Source organism: Pseudopipra pipra, chromosome 4 (assembly GCF_036250125.1).
Source record: "Pseudopipra pipra isolate bDixPip1 chromosome 4, bDixPip1.hap1, whole genome shotgun sequence".
NCBI classification, from domain to species: domain Eukaryota; kingdom Metazoa; phylum Chordata; class Aves; order Passeriformes; family Pipridae; genus Pseudopipra; species Pseudopipra pipra.
The window spans coordinates 13,249,279-13,268,537 of NC_087552.1; the positions used below are offsets into that span (position 1 = coordinate 13,249,279).

General features: G+C 50.3%; 1 protein-coding gene across 1 annotated transcript in view; it reads right to left on the reverse strand.

Moving 5' to 3' along the window:
* SCD5 (stearoyl-CoA desaturase 5) overlaps positions 1–12,538 on the reverse strand; it is a 31,563-nt gene extending 19,025 nt beyond the window's left edge. Inside the window, exon 1 of the mRNA XM_064651668.1 lies at positions 12,264–12,538. Coding sequence (XP_064507738.1) covers positions 12,264–12,432 — 169 coding nt within the window. The 5' untranslated portion in view covers positions 12,433–12,538. The remainder of the gene's footprint in view (positions 1–12,263) is intronic.
* Positions 12,539–19,259: the final 6,721 nt, after the last annotated feature.

Sequence of the window (19,259 nt, forward strand, 5' to 3'; positions counted from 1 at the left end):
GTGCTTCACCTGTAGACACCTGTTACCTCTTCAACAAGAGGGCAGCTGAAAACAGCTGACCTTAAAAAAATGCTGTTGCATGTCTTGTGACATGACACCATTGGGTGGAAATACTCTCTCCACAGCAGCCAGCAAAGTCTCAAGCAAGCTTCCGAGAAATTTTCATCTCAGCACAGGCCATTTTTTCCTTCCCTGTATACAAAAGGATACCACAACTTGACTTATTTGTATAAATAACTATTTGAGGATTAAAAACAACAGGGATGGACACAAAACATTTGCCCATTTCCACACCACCATCCTGTGCTTATTCAGTCAGATAAAAATTGCTTGTTAGGGAATTTTACTAACCAAACAAATCAAACCCAAGGTATTCCATAAAGCTACAAGAAACTGCATGAGAAGTACAAACAGCAAATTGCTCGAGCACAAAGCAAACATCATAAAGCTGGCTGACGGCCACAAATATGTAACACTCCTGTAACTTACGGGGGTGGTTTTCTGCTTTCTAAAAATTAAATTACATCTGCATATTCTCATCTGCCTTCTTTTCCTCACTTGTGGGGTTTTGCTGTTGTTCAGTGGCAGGTTTAGGACTAATGAAGCACATCAGCTAACCTGACCAAATCAGGGAAAGCACTTCCAGTAGCGTTGAGTGGCACCTAACTCCATTCCCACTGAAATTCAGGGCAGCACTGCCACCCATTTCAGTAGCTGCACCTACTTCTGAACTTCTTGGAGATCCTCCACTTCACTGTGCACAGAGCAGTGGAAGAGTCTCCTCTGATTCCAAACCAGGGCTCAGAACAGAAATGCAGCCAATAATTTCATGGTGACTGGTACACTTTTTTGCACTTTCATTAGGTAACACCGAGTTTGGGGATATATGTTCTTAAAATGCCATGTCTGCCCTCAGAATGGAAAGCCTTCCTACATACCAAATCATACCAACAGTCTAATCCAAACATCCCAGTTAAATGTGCTGGTTGATGTCACACACTGCATTGGTGGGAGGGCCAGGGTCATCATTACTAGATCTAGATTAGATATCAAGTCTCCAGTACACATCTCTACTGTTAAACTCCAGGGAAACCTTGGAGATCTCTTTGCAGAGCAAAGAGATGCTGAGGAACAGTAATAAAGGATTTAATCCCAATTTTTTGTAGGATTAGCATCCTACTAAAAAAAGCCTTATTTCTGACCTGGAACCACATTTACTAAGGAGGAAGAAATTTTCACCTTAGTCCCTAAATTGCTGCCAAGAAGAAATGCTGAATTACTGCTCTGGCCCTGGAGTCTCTGGGAAGGAAAAACCGCCCTGCTAGCCAACATACTGCTCACTGAGCCCTGCTAACTATCAAAGGCTGGCATCAAAAGCTCCTTGGGCTGGATTCAAACAAGCAAATGAGAATTAAAAAGCACTGTGGCGCAGCAGCACCAATTCCCTGGGCCGCCCACCGCACAGGTCATGCCAGCTCTCACGGGGAGCCGTGCATTCCTGTGGAGACCAAACATGTGAAATCTTGGGCCAGAAACGGGTTCATCTAAAATTAGATCTACACATTCTCTGAGCGACTCTAAATTGAACCAGGAGAGAGAGAGATAAGAGGAAGCACATCAAAGGCAAAGGGGAAGCGGAGTTTTAGAGCTGCAGAGAAGATGATTTCTGATGAGGCCCTGCTCCTGCCTCTCTGTACTGTGGTGGAGGAGCTCAGGGAGAAGCCATCTGTCACATCCCTTTGGCCCTGCCATCACCAGCTCATGAAATCCAGGCTGTCTCTGCCTGGATGCACATGGCTGCGTATGCATTTTCAGGAACATTCCCCAGAGCCAGCACTTTTGGCTGAGTATACAAAAGACTTTATTCCAGTTGGAATAGCAGAAATGTTCATATTGACAACTGCAGCCAATGTGACACAAATAAAGCCAATAGAGCAATGGAAATGGTGGCTGACAGCAATTATTCCAGCGAATGCTAAAATTCCCCTAGGAAGCAAATACAGATTCCCTGAACGCACCAGCAACTGAAGATTGCCTTAAGATGTCGAACAGTTTACAGATATTTTTAGATCAAAAGAGAAGGCTGGAAGATGCTTTGGTTTCTCTGAAATTTCTGATGCTTATGAGTAGCCTGTCTCAGCTCAGCCGAATCCTGCGTCATCGCAAAACCATGGGCAGATTTCACTTCTCTCCCAGTGACCTCACTGCTGTCCTCAATCCGCACGCTGACTAGGGCTCTGGTGGTTTTTAAGTGCTCTATAAATGCCAAGAAAGAATTAATGCCAATTTTGTCTCTGTTTTTTCAAGGACAGGGTAAAGAAATAGCCATTAGCATTAACATTAGCACGGCACCTCAGAGCCTTGCATGCAGCAGCCAGTTCTGCCTCAAGGAAGGAAGTTTAGTTATTTAGCACCCCTGTCCATCACTGGCCAAAGCCTGCCCTGTACAGAACCAGGTACACAACAGGGGAATGGCTTCACCCTGCAGCTCATGCTGTGCACGCTGGCAAGACCACCCACAGCACAGAGCCAGGGAACAGCAGCTTCTCAGCTGTTAGAAACAAAGGCATAGCACACTCCGTACTTGTGACTTGGGCAAACTCAAAGATTCCACTTTTCACGATGTTTAGGCATGGGCACAGGAAAGGAGCAGGGCCGAGCAGGAAGTGATTTCCTCCTGAACTGCTGGGCCTCCAGGCACGATTCCCTGGGAAGGCAGCAGCACCTTTGTCCCAGCTCCCTGCTGAACAGGATTCATTGCACAGGACAGACCCTGCTCTGATCCAGTGCCCTCCCTCTGCTGAAGCAGAGATCTGATGGTTTTGACTTCTCAGAACTAAAGACTCTCTGGATTATGTTTCCATCCTTCTGTATGACTGCATCTTGCCTGGATGCTTTGTGTCTGCTTCACTTGTGTGCTATCAGCTGCTACACCTTTTCTTCCCCCTTCCAAAACCAAACAGAGCTAAAAAAAAAACCTGTTGCCAAAAGCAGCCTCTTCCAACTTTCTCTCCTGGCAGTTTGAGCCTCAGAGTTGGGCTGGAAGCACTAAACCTCATTAAAATTAGAAGGCACAGGCCCCTGGCATCCAGCTGAACATGCAGCAGGCAAGTCAGCTTCCTAGATCAGAGGATGGTGCCAGGGGAGAGGAGGAGACCTTTGTCTCCAGTGCGGTGGGCAGGCTGATGCTGTCAGCTCTCCAGCACCACTCACCAGATGATTGCTCACCATGCTCCCCAAATGACTACTCACTATTCCAGCACAAACAGCCAGCTCTCCTCCCATAATGAGTTCTAGCACTGGGAGAGGGCCCACACACTGGGGGGGTCTCTGCCTCCACCAACCCAGCAAGATGTTTCGTACTTCCCCCACACACTTCCCCACCACCACCAGTGCATACACTGCGCCAGGAGGCCAGCTTTCATCTGCCTGCTGAACAGTGGCCAGGCAGTTTTTCAGCCAGCTCAAGCACACAAGGCTATCCCTCTGCAGAGGCAGGAGCCAAAGCCAATGCAAAACAAGGACAGCCGTGCTATGGCTCCTGCAAGGAGGTCTGGCCACATTTGCATGTCTGCCTCACTGCAGCCAAGTCCAACCAACTGCAGCTCAGAACAAAAACATTAAGCTATGACCACTGTTACAACTGATTGCTTCAGTTGACTATAAAAGTCCTATTTTCCACACTTACCACTATTCTCTAAACCTACTATTTTCTACCTACAGTACTGTTTTCTACACCTTCCAGCATTGTAGAAAAAATTTATAACGTCATGGTCTGGCCAAAAAGAAAAAAATTATTAAAAGGTAAAACCCCTTTTCATGCCCTCAGTCTCCTGTAAAACACACAGTTTCTGACATTTCCATAAGATGTTGCCATTTCCAACTTGTGCCACCATCCAACACCCAGTGCCCTGGCAGTGGCCCTGCCTGAAAGACCCCCAAAGACAGCAACAGGCACCACCAAGTGGGAGCCCAGGACTCTTCTCCCTCTGCCCCATGTGCTGCCTGGGTTCAGGGAACCAGTGTTTCCCATCAGGACCCACTTTTGCTGTTCTCTACATGAGCTGCAGCCCATCTGCATCTGAACTCCTCCCCCTTCATTTATGAAGAAGGTGAAATAAGCCTCAGAAACACCTTGTCTCACCCCAGCCTCCAGCTTCTCTCCAAGCTCTCGGGTGTCCAGCGTGGCACAGTGAGCTTGTATGTCCATGCCAGCCCTGGACTGCAGCAACTGCTGGATAGATCAGCACAAACCCCTTCCAGATGCCTTCTCCCTTTCTTCTGAAATGCCACCTAAGAGCCTGGGCACAAGTCCCTTCAGGGATCCAACTGTGTGGCCATGATAGGAGACATCCTGTGAACTACTCCAGGTGCACAGGGCAGAGTAGGAGGAGCCCAACACATCAATCCCTTCTACTGACACAACAGGATCCCATGGGCACAGAAGGCACTGCAGTGAGATTGGGTTGGGGAAGATATGAAACAGTAAAAAATACAAAGTCAGCCAAAGAACAGAGACAAAAAGCCAGGCATAAGAAAGAGTCCAGTCAAGAAGAGGTCTCTCATTTGCCAAAGCCAGGTTGTTGTATTCTGAGCTGCTCAGAACACCATCTGAGAAGCTGGTGTCCAAAAATGGGTTGAGAAAGATCCTCATTTCAGTCTCCCTCCAGAAATCCCCATCCCCCTGGTGCTGAGGCCCCTGCACAAGAGGGATGGCACACAGGATTCCTGATACCAGCATCTGACAGTCTTCCCCTCTTTTTCACATCAGCCTCGCTTTACTTAGCACAGCAGTTGTTAATGTTTCAGCTCTGCAGTGGGGAAGCACATTTTATTGTTAGCCTACGTGGTAAAAATAAAATCTGATTACAAGAAATTGCTTGGCTTCAGTTGTAACATCAGTGTTAGTTACAAGTGCATGTTAGTTCCTGTGATTGCAGGGAGGGAAGATGGAGGCAGAGATGAGGATGCATACTAAATTCTGCTGACATTTCCCAGCACAGCACTCCCAGGGGAGAGAGCAACACTTTTGCCTCCTTGACAGCAGTTGCAGCAATCCCAGACCAGCAGGTCCACATGGGTCACATTGCTCTGCCTAGTGGCATCTCCTGGAGAAGAAGCATCTGATCTGCTCCCAGATCCTTGAGGCTTCCTCCAACCAATGCACTTCCCTTACCTGCAGAAAAGTCCATCCTGACTCATTGATAGAAATTCCTCAGAGCCTGTATACTGCCATCCCCACATGCACATGTGGCCAAAGATAAAAAGCTAGAGCCACATATCTCTGATGACTCCCCAGAGCCTGCCTGCACCAGCTCAGGGGCTGGTGGGTCATAGCTAAAGAAGGCTTTTGTGGCCCTTGGCTGGGTTTCTGTGTGTTTGACACAGCCAGCTCTGGGGGTGCCAACAAACCTTTCCTTCATGGGGCTGCTTCAGAGGGATGCCTCTGCCAAGCCTACGATGTCAGAGGACAGCCCAGATGCCAATAATCCTGCCAAATTCAGTAGGAAGCAACAGGAATTTCTACCTTTGCTGGATCCAGCTGTCATCTCTGTCGTCATGGCACAGGTAAAAGGGAAAGAGTGCCTGAGGTTCTTCAGGTTTGCCTGGAGCACAGGTCAGTGCAGCCAAAGGCCCAGCGGCGCTTTGTGATGGGTGAACACTCCAGTGTCCAAAGAGGAACAGCTTCACTGCTCACTCAGCCAGTCACACTGCCCAACTGTGGGAACTCATCAGGAGTACCTTGAACCCACAGGACCAAAGGACCATCACATGCATCCAGGGATCAGCACACACCCAGATTTTATTTTCCCCATTCCTTTATCACGCTCACAGTGACCACCAGACACACAGGACAGAGGGAAACTAAACAGATCACCACCAATGCACCAGGGATGAAATCACGATGGGGAATAAAAATAAATACTTACAGCTGAGCATTGTGAAATTCTCAGACAAGGCCTTAAGGAATCACTTCCAGCAGTAGTTAAAACAAGAGGGGAGGGAAAAATGGGGAAGGCAAAACATCTGACAGGCAGGAGTGCCCTTTACTAGGGCATCTCACAGCAGGATCTGGAACAGACACAAGAGCACTCTCGTGTGACCTTGCCCACTCACACCTGCTCCATGAACAGGCTGCCCAGGGAAGAGGTGGACTCACCATCCCTGGAGGTATATAGAAAATATGTAGATGTGGCGCTTAGGAACATGGTTTAATGGTGGACTTGGCAGTGTAGGCTGATGGTTGGTTTCAGTGATCTTAGGGGTCTTTTCCAGCCCAAGTGATTCTGTGATGCTTTTCTGTCTGTGCATTGCTACATGGGAGGGCACATTCCCCAGCTGTACCATGGACACAGAGCTCAGACCATTCCCAGGAGTGAAAGGTGAGGGAACAGCATGTTACAGCCATCCTCAGCTCCAGCGCTCATCCCATTTTTAAGGAGAGAAGCACTGTTTGAGAAAAGACTCTGTTCCTGTCAGAGATGATGGCAGATCAGCTCTTGATGCTAGGAGGGAAGGAACATGATAAGAACTTGACTATTAAGAGTGACAGCTGTAAAATAATGATTTGAAATGGGCCAGAGGAGGAAAAGCCAGTCCAAAACTGCTCTGGAGATAAGCAGGGCTATTCCCTGGTGCAGATGTGCACCTTAGAGATGCAATTACCATTTTGATGCTCCACCTCTTCTCCACTCATCATCTAGTGGACCAGCTGCTGTTGAAAGCATGGTGGAATGCTGGACAACAAGGCTTGCCTCCTGTATTCCACAGAAACCTCCCAGAGCTGCTCCCTGCTCACAGTCAGGAGCTGACAGACAGATCTCTCCTGGGAGTAAGGCAAGGAAAGGTCTGTCTGTTCATTAAGCTGTTCCCAACAAGGTGGCTGCAGACACCTCCACACAGGTATCCAAGAAGAACACATTTGCTACCTGTTTCCTGACCCAAAACCTTGCCTACAGAAATCACCTGAGCATAACTAGTTTCCAGGATGCAGAGGGGGCTCCTGCCAGGGCAGCAGCAGGAGAGACAGAGTTGTTTTCATGAACCATTTAATGTCTGTGAAACAGAGACAATATTCTTCATCCACAGAGGTCTCAGAGGTACCAAGTAGAACTTCCTTGGAGCTAGGATTTTTTATTTACAGCTGTCTGTGCAGAGTTTCTAACACTGTGCTTCGAAATGGCTGAGGACTAAAAGCAGCCAATAACCAGAAAGCCAGCAGGTGGCACTCAAGAATATCCAAGACTTCCGAAATGAGCAAGACCAATAAAACTCACATCTGCAGAGCACGACAGCAACATGTGCCTCATTACACAGACATGCCACCCACCAGAAGGCCTGAGAAAGGGGCGACGATCTCGGCGGTGCCCTCCGGGCACCACAATAACCCAAAGGGCTGAGACCACCATTGCCTTAATCTCTTTTATTGAAGGCATCCAGGCAGCAGGATCCAGACCCTTGCCTGGGAGCAGCTTGTGCCTTGTTGGGGATGCAGCTGGGCAGCACCGCTGCTCCGTCTGTGCTCCCAGACAGCCAGCGCTCGTGCGCGGGGAAAGCTGTGGGTAAGCATGGCACAGGGCCCGCCACGGCTGAGCACGAACAATCTGCTGTTCTCAAGAGCACTAAAACACCTCCCAAAAGCTGCTAAAACAACAGCAACAAGCCTCCCCTCCCATGTGAGCACCGTTAGAGCAAGGCCATCCTCCTCCCCAGCCCCAGGCTCTGGCAAGGCACATCGGCTGTGAACTGACACCCGTTCGTCCTGCAGGCAGCTCTGCCAAACACACCCAGGTGATATGGGGTTTCTGGGTGGCCACACCTGTGTGCCAGTTTTTAAATCTGTGAGTACTAGTAATGCTCAGCAGTCTGAAATAGAAGGTTTTAAAACAGGTAAAAAGCTTAATCTTTTTAGGGAGTGTTCTATTTCCTAAAATGCATTTGGCTACTTCAAGCACTTCCTCCGTGAAGACTAAAAAGCACCTTTTTCCAACCAAAATCTGAGACCCTTACACATCATGTGATCCCTCAGAATGGAGTCTTTAAGAAGTTATCATGAGCCCACCAAAAGAAACTGCTAGGAGCTGTTAGCATTGGGTCCTGTCATCTGTACATGGATTTCAGAGTTTTTTGGTTTGCTTTCCTAAAACAAAAAGATGACCTCACTGGGACTGCAACAGAATGGAGTTGGCTGAAGCAAGGAGGTTTCTGGTTCAGAAGCATCATTTAATAGCACATTACTAGCTTAGGGGATGAGCCATGCACAGTGTCCTACCAAGTGGCCTGTGGAAGGTGGTGCAGCATGTCCAGCCCAAAAGAGGACATCAGCGAACCACAGCCTCATCCACAGCCCCAGCTGACCACAAAGACCCCTTGGCATAAGTTCACTCCCTGGGCACCTGTATGCTTGGCCCAGCCAGCAGACCTCCTATCACGCCACTCCCTGGTCTCTGCCCCACTCACAGCGAGGGGCTCCCACCCCGCTTTGGCTCCCTGTGCAAGTCTGCAGGGGATGGTGATTGATGCCTGCCCTCCAAACCTCTCTGGTGCGAAGCACCAGGAGCTCCAAGCCCTGCAAAAGCAGGTGGACAAGGAGAGACCTGAAGGGGAACATCCATGTGCCAGTTCCCTGAGGCCTGGTCTGCACCATGCTCTGGCCTTTGGAGAATGGCCGGTGAACCCTGGCAAACCTGCTGGCCATGCCCAGCAAGCCCACTAGTAGGACAGGGGACAGACAAGACTCAAGGCACATTTCCCCAACAACTCCCAGAGTGCAGAGATTCCCCAAAGCAGCAGCTGTCAGCTACAAAACAGCACAGACAAGACAGCAAAGCACCAAGAAGAAGGAGGGACCATAGACTGCAAGCTGCCCAGTTCTTGATTAGGAAGGAAAGGGGAAGGCAACAGGGTCTTCTCTGCACACCTCTGCACCAAACCACAAGTCAGGTCGGAAAAGAGCAAGGCAAGAGAGCTCCCCGTGAGCCAGATGGGGCTGCCACAGCAGGGGACATTCCAAATCCTCTGGGCTGGTTACACTGCTGTCCCATGGGCACAGCCCAGGGCTGCTCGATGCCTTGCACATACCGTCTGCTGCCTCTTGGGTCAAAGCATCTCCCAGCTCATGGAAAATTTTGACATGAGTAATTTTATTGTTTTTGTTCAGCTTGGACTGAAATCAAATTCCACAGAGGCACTGGGATGGCCCTGAAAGCCTATGTTTTAACCAGTTTATCTGTACTTCCCTTGAAAGATAACCCAATTCCCAGATCTGCACCAATTCAAATCCTCAATTCTGCACCACTCAGATTGCTGTTTGGGATCCCTTTGCAACCCTAGCTCCATGTGGGGTGCAGGAAGCTGTAACATAGGCCTCAAGGTGTTAGCGTGGGAGGCAATGGGAACAGAGGAGCACAGATAATCCTGAGTAAACAACCAGCTGAGCCTTCGCTTGGCAGCGTTTTTCCATTGTCTATTATGTACAGCTGGACAAATGTCAATAAATTACCAATGGAAATGAGCCCTGCTGAGCAGGCAGTTTGGCTGGAACAGCTGTTTTCTAGGTGGCACAGTGGCATTTCAGCTCCACTCTGCAATTGGTGGTGAATCAACTGCCTTCGCAGGTGAGAAGGAGGAAAGCAAACCCTGCACAGAGGGAGGCTTTGTACCCAGACCCCCAGGGGAGAACACACCGAGAGGTGGATGTCTTGGGGGAGGAGAAAGTGAAAAGCCAAGCAGGCAGTGGTGAGTCATGGGAAGCTGCCCACTTCCTGCCAGACACCACGGAGGTCACAGCCAGCACCGGCGTGCCACTGCCCGCACACTTGTTCCCACAGCTTACCCGGGGGGCAGCAGTGGTGGGGAACACGGCAGGGAGCAATGGAAGGGCTTGCAGAGGGTCACTGGGAAGCTTCCCAAGTCCGAGGCAAGCTTGGGAAGAGAAAGAAAACCACGGAGGGATGCATGGAAGGCTGCAGCTCCTCCATCTGCACCCTTCAGCGTACACACATCCCTGCACTACCTGACACTACACTCGTACCTGCCATCCAACTTTGCCAGTGTGCCAGCCCTGCTCGGAAGGCTGGCTGGCAGCCAGCACCCACAGAAAGGCAGCCTCACAGCTGATCCACACAGGGAAGGAGATATGGAGAACTGGGGAGGGCAAGGGAAACATCTGATCGACACTTTTTCCTTCTGACACAACTTTACTGGTTGGCTCCTTCCACAGCGAAGCGAGGTGGGTTTGCTAACTAGAGCAACAGCCACCCTTTCTTATGCACCCTGAGTCTCTCAGAGGGACCTCAGAAACAGGTCTCCAGCCTGACAGAAAGCTACTTTTGTCTGACATATTCAGCAGGCGACTCTGTACTTTCACCTTGCTCACCCCCTCTGAGGGGAGCAGACCTTGCAGCAGCCAGATGCGAAAGCAGCTTGGAGTGTCCAGCTGTCCAGGACAGCTGGAGCCAAAGCACTCCCTCCTGCTGTGGAGCCCCTGTAAAAACCACCCACCAAACTCCTGTAAAAACTTTGTGGTCTGCTTTAGGGTGGCTGTTAAAAATAACGATGTCAAGAAATGAGAGGCTCTCACTTTCAGCAAGAAAGGCATTAAGTTGCAAAGCCATTAAGACCTGTTTATTATTTAGCATCTGTTTAATCTCAACTAGGAAATATACCCCGCATGATGGAGACCTGAATAGGCAATTCTGTCCTTGGGCTCCAGCCTCAGGGATTTCTGTAATTAAGCAAAGTGAAATCAGAGATGATTTCAACTTGTCTTCTTGGAAAGGCAAAATAGAAAAAGAAAGCCCACCTGCCTGCACACTACAGGACCTAAAAGGGTTGAAAGCAGACCACAGGCTGTGCATTCTGGCCACACAGCTCCCACAGACTCTCCTGGTCTCCCTGACCATCAAGCTATGGCCAAGGTAAACTATGAAATCAGCCTGAACACAACCAGGAATAGGGAGGTGAGAGGAGTAGGGTTCACAGAAGGAAACTATGCAAAACAAAACCACCCAGCAAACCTCTTCTGGTCATGAGCAAGCCAGGTCATGGACTGTGCAAACCACACAGCCAGTGAAATCCAGGTCCCCTCCAGGGACATGGAAAGAGAGGAGAGAAGCTGACAGAAAGGTTCGTTTCCCAACTGCAAACAGCAATGGTGGCTATTTTTAGGGGTTTAAGACAGACTGAATATCAAAAACTGAACCAGTGAAAAACAGATTTAGGACTTCTTCAAACAGAAGAAATAAACCTGATTTCTAAAGAATTTGGCTGGGGCTTGTGAACACCACCTCAACACTAATGATGGCAGCCTAACAATCCAAATTCCATGGCTGTGAGTTCCTGCAGCAGAGACCCTTCTTTCATCTATTTGTATAAAACAGTCCCAGGCTGTTATGTTCTCCACTCACTCAAAAAGCTCCCCAAAGCAGGTCCTTTACCCATAAAATTGCACCAGCTGTAAGCAGCACTCAAGTTTTTATCCTCTTGGCCACTGAGATTTATATTAGTCGATACACAGATCTCTCTGGTGAAGGATGATGCTGACATTCACCATCTATAGTCTCACAAACCCTGACAGACCTGGCACAATACTGCAGTGCTTCTATGTAGCTCATCTCCCAGCATCAATCTTTTGTAGAGAAAAGAGGACCTCGCTGTAGGATGGAAAAAAAGATGTTGTATTTCATATTCTCTTTCCCAAACTGAATCCTCGGCTTTTCACAGCTAGAAAGAAGACAGGCACAGCAAGCCATCTCACCTCAGAAAGCACCGCCGGATTCATCTTCTCCGTGCCGGCATCTTAAAGCTGTTCCTCGACTTTTAACCCACCCCCCCCCAATGAGAAGACGTATCAAGAAAGAAAGGACGAGGTAATTTTCTACTCCAAACCGGAGCAGGAAAACACGGATGTTCAGAAAGTAACAAGAGGAAACAGCCCAACCATCTAGAAAAGATATTCTCCATCAGACCTTTAAACCGAAACATTCGCTGCTTTACGGGGGGGGGGGGGGGGGGGGGTTTAACAGAAAAAACCTGATAAATGTAACCGGAGGGAGAGCGCCTCCTGTTTCTACAGCAACCGAGGGCCCGGCGCGGCGCTGGCAATGGCATCCCGGGAGCGGCCGGGATGGGGGGGGCTCGGGAACAAAAGCGACCGCTCCAGCAAACAGGGCACGGACACACGGACACCGAGGCGCGGCTCGCTGCCGCCGGGGGCCACCCCTCGCCCCCCGCCCCACCTGTAGCGCAGCCCCCGCACTCACCCCAGAGCAGGGTGAGGATCTGCGCCCGCGGCACCAGGCTGAGCGCGTAGACGGCGCCCAGGTGCAGCAGCCCCATGAGCACCACGTTGCGCCAGACGATGGCCTGCCCGCCGCCCGCCGCGCCCGCCGTGCCCGCCTCGCCGCCGGCCGCCCGCCGCGGCCCGGCCATCCCGCCGCCGGCGCGCTATGAGGGGCCGCGGCGGCCCCCGCGCAGCGCGGCCCCGCAGCGGCTACGGGCGGCAGGGACGCGCCGCCGCCGCATCTGTTGCTGCGGCCGCCGCCGCCTCCATGGAGCCGCCGCGCCGCCGGCTGCGCCCTCAGCGCCCTCAGCGCCCCTCAGCGCGGCGGGGACGGGCGGGCGGGGGGCGGCCGCCGGCACCGCATAGCGACAGCCAATGGTGGCCCCCGGCCGCCCGCTCCGCCCCCGGGCCCGGCCCCGCCGCCGGCTCCGGCTCCGCCCGGGGCCGCCTCCCGGCGCGTCCCCGCGGCCGCGCTCGCCTGCCCGGGCCCCTCCTGCCCGTACGTCTGCTGCCGGCATTCCTCCTGCCGGCATTCCTCCTGCCCGCACCTCTGCTGCCCACACCTCTCCTGCCGGCATTCCTCCTGCCGGCATTCCTCCTGCCTGCACCTCTGCTACCGGCATTCCTCCTGCCGGCATTCCTCCTGCCGGCATTCCTCCTGCCGGCATTCCTCCTGCCCGCACCTCTGCTGCCGGCATTCCTCCTGCCGGCATTCCTCCTGCCTGCACCTCTGCTGCCGGCATTCCTCCTGCCGGCATCTCTCCTGCCCGCACCTCTCCTGCCCGCACCTCTCCTGCCCGCATCTCTCCTGCCCGCATCTCTCCTGCCCGCACCTCTCCTGCTGGCTGCTCCCAGCGCTCCCGGGACAGAAGGGTTTCAGTAGCCTTTAGTTGTGGAAGCTCGTGAAAGCAGAGTAAAAGACGCCACCGGCGCAGGCGGTGCCCCAGTGCAGGAAGCAGGTATTCAAGAGGTGGTTAAGAAAGTTCGTCTGACTGGGAGTGACAAGGTGGGCATTGAAAACAAACGGGCAGACAGGCAGTATTTTATCAGCAGTGCACACCCGAACGAAGAGCCGGCACACTTCTTTACTCTGTCCCACCGCGGACGAGTGTTGTTTTAGTGCTCGGGTGTGGTTTGGGGGGCTGCCGCCCCACTGTGTCCACCCCATTGCGCTGCCACGACCTCCCGCTGCCAGCTGGTGCAGGGGAAGAAGGGCCCCAGGTTACCGGGAATGCCAGGATGGGTGTTGTTAATGGCCAGTTCACCCCTGGCAGAAGGATGACCCGGAGCAGTGGCAGGCAGAAGGTAGCTCACTGTTAACTAGCGAGGCACTTCACCTGCTGTGGAGCAGGGAACATCCTGCACAAGCAGCGTGCAGAGGGTTTCAGTCATTAGGTGGGAACCAGAGGCTGAGTCCAGATAAAATGTTTGCCTGTGATGCATTTTGTTTAGTTTTGAGTGTTTCTGGGAGGACTGGAGGGAAGGAGGGAGCGGCCCAGGAGTGCCAGCAGCTCTCCTCCCTGTCTGGGACTGGCTCCTCCATGATTTATAGCAACAGTGCTTTCCTGCCCTGAGTTCCTCTGGTCAAGGTCAATTGTTAGGCTAACTTCAAGTATACCTACTACCGATCTAATATGTGATACCCATTTTCCTTTTTGGACTCTATGATGTGATGATGGGGGCAGGCAGGAGAGAAGACTCCATCCTTTAATGATTTTTCCATCTCTCAGTGTCCAGGAGCGGAAAGAAGCCCTCATCCCTCACACACCAGCTGCTCCCTGGCTGGGCACAGCATGCTGTGGGTGACCCTCGGGCTTACAAGAAGTAAACTGCACAACCCGAGCTCACCTCTGCACACCACGGCTCGTATGGATATGCTGCCCCGAGTGTTAAAGGGAGGAAAGTCAGAGCTCAGGGTGAATGAAATGGGAATGCTGCCAGGCAGCAAGAAAATATGGAGACTGGGGAGCACGTCTCTTTGAAAAGGCAGGATGAAACTGTTCATCTTGACCTGGATTTTGCAGGCTATTAAAGCGTGGCACAGGATAGATGTTAGTCTTGTACGCTCGTGCAGATGCAAGTGGCACTGAAACCTTACAGCTGCCTTCCACGAACATTCCTGCCACCCTGGCAAGAGGCAGACACAAATTGCTGTGCAAGATTTCCTACTAATTTGAGTCACTGATGAACACATTCATTAAAGGTCCCTCTATGAGGCTTTGCACACAATACTGTAAATTTCATATCCCAGATTTATCTCCAGTTCATAGCAGTTTGCTTACAGAACAGCCAGCACAGCAGGGAAAGCAAGTGAGCAAAGATGACATGACAAATGTTGTGGCCAAAGGTCCTCTGGGAGCTGGGAGTGCTGATGCTTAGGGTGACACTGTTGTGTTACTTCTGTGAAGGAAAAGTCCTCGTGCCCCTTCAGGCAAAGCTGGCTGCATGCAGACAAAGCTTGTCAAGTGCAGCAGCAAAACTGGAAAGGGAATGTTATCTGGTACCCAGCCCACCTGGCTCCAGAGGGGTCCCTACTGCTCATGGAGTTGCTGGTCCTGATGGAGGAGCAGATGAAGCCCAAGCCAGACCAAAGTGTCCCCTTTGAGAGTGTCATTGCACAGTGTGGGAGTGGAGCCCGTCACTGTCACCCTGATCCCAGAAATCACTGCTCAAGCAGTGGCACCTCAGTGACAGCATCAACGTTTGTCCCAGGATCACTGCAGGGGATGTGGGAAGCAGCACATTTGGGGACATGATGCTGTGAAAACATCTTCTCTCTTTTAAAAAGCTACCTGTCTACATAGATCATGATGTCAGGGCTACATGCCGCAGAGAGAGATCTGGACTGTCACATTAAGGTCTTGCTAGTACCAGAAATGCAGAGAAAAAACTTTGCAAATCTGACTCATATTTCCCTTGGTAAAAAATAATATTGGAAAACATTCAGTGATCCAAAATCGCCTAGAGAAGAAATCTGAGAAGCTGCAACCAAAGCAGCAACAAAGGCAAAAGGAGATTTTCTCAATAAACACTCCGGAGTTCATATTTTTAAAAACAAAGGATGTGCAAGTTTGAAAAAACAAAAAAAAGCCTGAGTGTAGTTTAGACTTGGTTTTGTCTCCTGCACTTTGAGGTGAAGGTGTAATGATTGCAGACATGCTGGAAATGAGAACTCAAGGCAGTGTTTTGAGAGAAACGTGACAGTCTCCCTCTCCAATGCACATCTGTCTGCTCACTGAGTTTGGCCTCCTGTGCTGCAATAATGCCTCTTCTGTGCAGGTAAAAGAGGCACCTGACATTTGGCTGTGGCTCAGGTGACCTGTACATAGCCCCTGGTGCTGTCTTGTGTGTTAACCTCAAATGAGTCTCACTGTGTTATCTGTGTCAGTACAGCTCTTGCTCACACCTCACTGACGGGCCAGAGGACTGGCCTACAGACTCAAATCCGCTCGCAGGCAGCATTCGAGCGTGTGATTCCCCCTGGGCCAGAGTGTGCCTTTCTGAACCTGGCTGAAATGCTGCACCAGGCTGCTTAACAGATAGGCACAGGCTCTGAGTTGTGCTTCAGTGCTCCCTGCAAGTGATCACACATCCTCTGCAGCCTTGCCAGCAAGAGAGGGCTCATCCATCATCTGCACTGAGGTGAGAAACGCTGCCCATGACACAAGCCTGGGAATACCTCACTGGCAGATTTCTGCCACTGATGTCAGACAATGAACACAAGAACAAAGGACAAAGACCTAAATCTTGTGGAGCTTCCTATTCAGGCAGAAAACATTGTGGACTTGCAGGGGTTCAGCAGTGCTGCTGGAGTTAGGTACTGCCCCTTACAGAAAGTGTGTTTTCCTTTCTTTCTTTTCAGAGAGCAGCACAGGGGGATTCACTGAAACCTGCCAATGGCACCTGTCTATTGTGCTGTGCTCTGTGTGGCAGCATGTGGGTGGGCAGCAGCAGCTTCTCAGGGTGATGCCTGTGCCATCAAAAATCCTTGCTGCCAAGCAACAGGAGACCCAGAGGCTCTCTGCCTTCCTGAGGTGAGTCAGGCTGGGACGGTACTCTGGAGCTGAGGCTGCAAAGGGCTCAAAAGGCTTGGCAATGTCTTAGTCAAGGAGTTTTACATTTTTTATTTTCACAGAGTTTTAAGAAACAGCAAAACCTCAGCCCTAATGTTACATAGCTCCAGAATGTACTTGTCCTTCTTCGGTTATCTGACCTGACCATTTTCTGCCTTCAGAAAGATGCTCAAAACTGCTCTTCAGAGAGAGGTTCTTGCCAGGATTTGAGAGCAGTGTGGCAGGGGGAGGCAAGCCAACACCAGCTCACCTCCATCCCAAAGGGCTCCCAGTGCAGCACTGGCCTCAACTGCTGATGGATGATTGCTAGGGACATAGGCCTGGACCCAGCAGGGAGTGGCTTTATGAGTGATGTTGGTGCAAAGCACATTAGTCTTGCTGTGCTAATTAATTACTAACTACACCTCCTGAGGCAAGTGAATCAGCAGAGAGCATATAATTAAACCCAATATTGTTTTTGATATATTTTAAACATTCTTCTGGAATTCTCCACATGGAAGAAATGAAGAGGGCAGCAATGATGAAAGGTAGTGAGTGGTCCATGTGAACACCGAGTATCATTTTAGTGCTACTCAGTCCTGTCTGCTACCATCACATTTCAGCACAGTTATTTAACATCTTGACAAGACTGGCCTCTTTTTTTTTTTTTTTTCCTTTCTGTTGCCATGAAAAATGAAGTAATGATCCCAAAGCATTGTTCAAATGAACACTCTAAGTGGTAAAGAAGGAAACAAAGCCTAAAACATCAGAGGGACAAGAAATAATGTGCTCAGTGTTTGTGAAGTGCTTCCTATGTGCCTGGCAAAGAATTCAGAAAACAGGTTCCCAAAAAGTTTTCTGTGTGCTTTCCAGACTGATGAGGCCAGCTGCAGTTGCCTTTTTAGGGTGCTTCTTAATAAATCCTCTCTTAATTAGATGCTCTTGTGGCTAACTTTCAGCTCTAAAGCTCATAGGAATTTTAATCAGTTTAGCCTCTTTTGAGTGAGGATTGCATGAAATGTATCCATGCATCCATCCTGACTGGCATTTGGTGATGTATCTGTTTGATCTGCAAGGCTGGCAGAGAAAACATGAGAATTATCAACTCAGCATACAGCAAGTCAAGGCTGGGAGATTACCCATTTAAGATTGGACATGTTGAAACTGTTCCTGGTATCAGTACATTATTTATTACATTCCTCAGTACAGTCTGACAATGGCCTTGGCCCTTGTTCAAGGCTGAACGGCTCGGCTCAGCACCAGGCACCTCAGCGGGATGCTCAGCATGCCCTGCAGGGGAGGTGCTGTCAGCTGGTGGCAGATGTTTGGCCGTGTAAGGCTGTTTTTCCCCTAAGCTTTGAGCCCTGCCTGGCTCTCTACAGGCTGCTCTACCTTTGCAAAGAATGCTTAAAGCAGCTCAGAACAGTGAACCCTTAGGGATGTGGAGCCATGTGGGATTGCAGATAGTGGGGAAGGAGGGAAATATCTGACTCAGAGTCTCCTTTATTTCCCCTCTAAGGCATAACAGGGTCTCCGGCCAGGCTAATGACACAGTGGGGTTTGTGTTGCTTAAGCGAAGAACCAGCATGGTGGTGAGGGTGAGGATGAAGCTGAGGGGAGCCTGCAGAACTCTGGGGAGTGGTGGCACTGCTCTGCGTGCTGTCTCTGCCATGCTTCCTAAGACGTGACCCCTCCCCTCCATAGTTTTTGGGGAAAACAGCTATGGCAGCAAGACTCCCTCCCTTCTCTCTCAATAGCCCAGTCAGTCTAGCACATGCTTCCTTCTGGGCAGAGAAAAGATGGTTACTAAACAGTAAACCCACATTCCCAATGGGTATGTTAGGGAGCTGTGTCATCTGAAAGGCGCAACATGGGACAGCTCTGATGTAAACATTGCACAGGCCAGAAACGCAGCGGCAATTAGAAGACAATCTGCAACATTCATGTCTAATGCTGACCTTGGACTTCTGCCAGCAAAACCAAGGTAAATCCATTACAGAGCCTTACAAGCAGAAAAAGGTTTTCACTCAAGTATGTAACTTAGATGTCCTGCCTGTACTCAGACCCCTCTGCAGTACTGCCCCTGCTACATCCTCACTTATTTGCCAGCAAGTACGAGACAACTCCATTAACACTGCCCTTTCCCACAGACTCTCCTGCTGGTTTTTTTGCCTGGATGGTGATTGCTGGAGTGGCAAGTACCTCCTCATGTCCCTTGCTGCCCAGATTGCGTCTTTGAATCTCCTTCCATCCCTTTTTCTTTTAATTCCACAGCCTTGGAGGGCCTCACAGAGGAGTAGCTTGGTTGGTGTTAATGCCATGGTATAAATCTCTTCTCGCTCAGTAAGATCAAAATTAGGCTATTTGGGGCCAAATTCTTTTAGCAGCATAACTTGGCAGGGCTTCGTTGCCTTCTGTAAATGAAGATGGCCGTTGCATTTATATCAGATGGGTGGCTAATTGCTTGGCATTCCTTGAAGATATGAACAGACGGCAGCATAACTGATAATTCATCTCGGCTGCTCTCAGCAGAGAAGTAGCAGATATTTGCATCCACTCCTGTTATGTTTTCGGTCGGTGCAGTTTTCTGGTCCTGAGCTCCAGACAAGTGCTGAGGCATAAGCTTTCCTTTCAGCAAGGAGAGCGAGATTACTCCATTGCTGACAGTGTCCAGGACAGTGGTGCAACATCAGAGTGCTCTGAGATACTATCACCTCAACCCCCCCCCTCCCCCAGTGTTTCTCTCTGATCTGGTGGTCTCATTTTTCACCACTTCAATCTCCAGAACAAACCTATGCCTGGTCAGCTCATACCACATTTGTTCTCATGCTAACACTGCTCTTTAATTTCAATCAACCTGATTCCTTTGTGCTCTACACAAGGTGAACAAGCAAAGTTTATTTAATCTCTTCTTGTTAAATAAA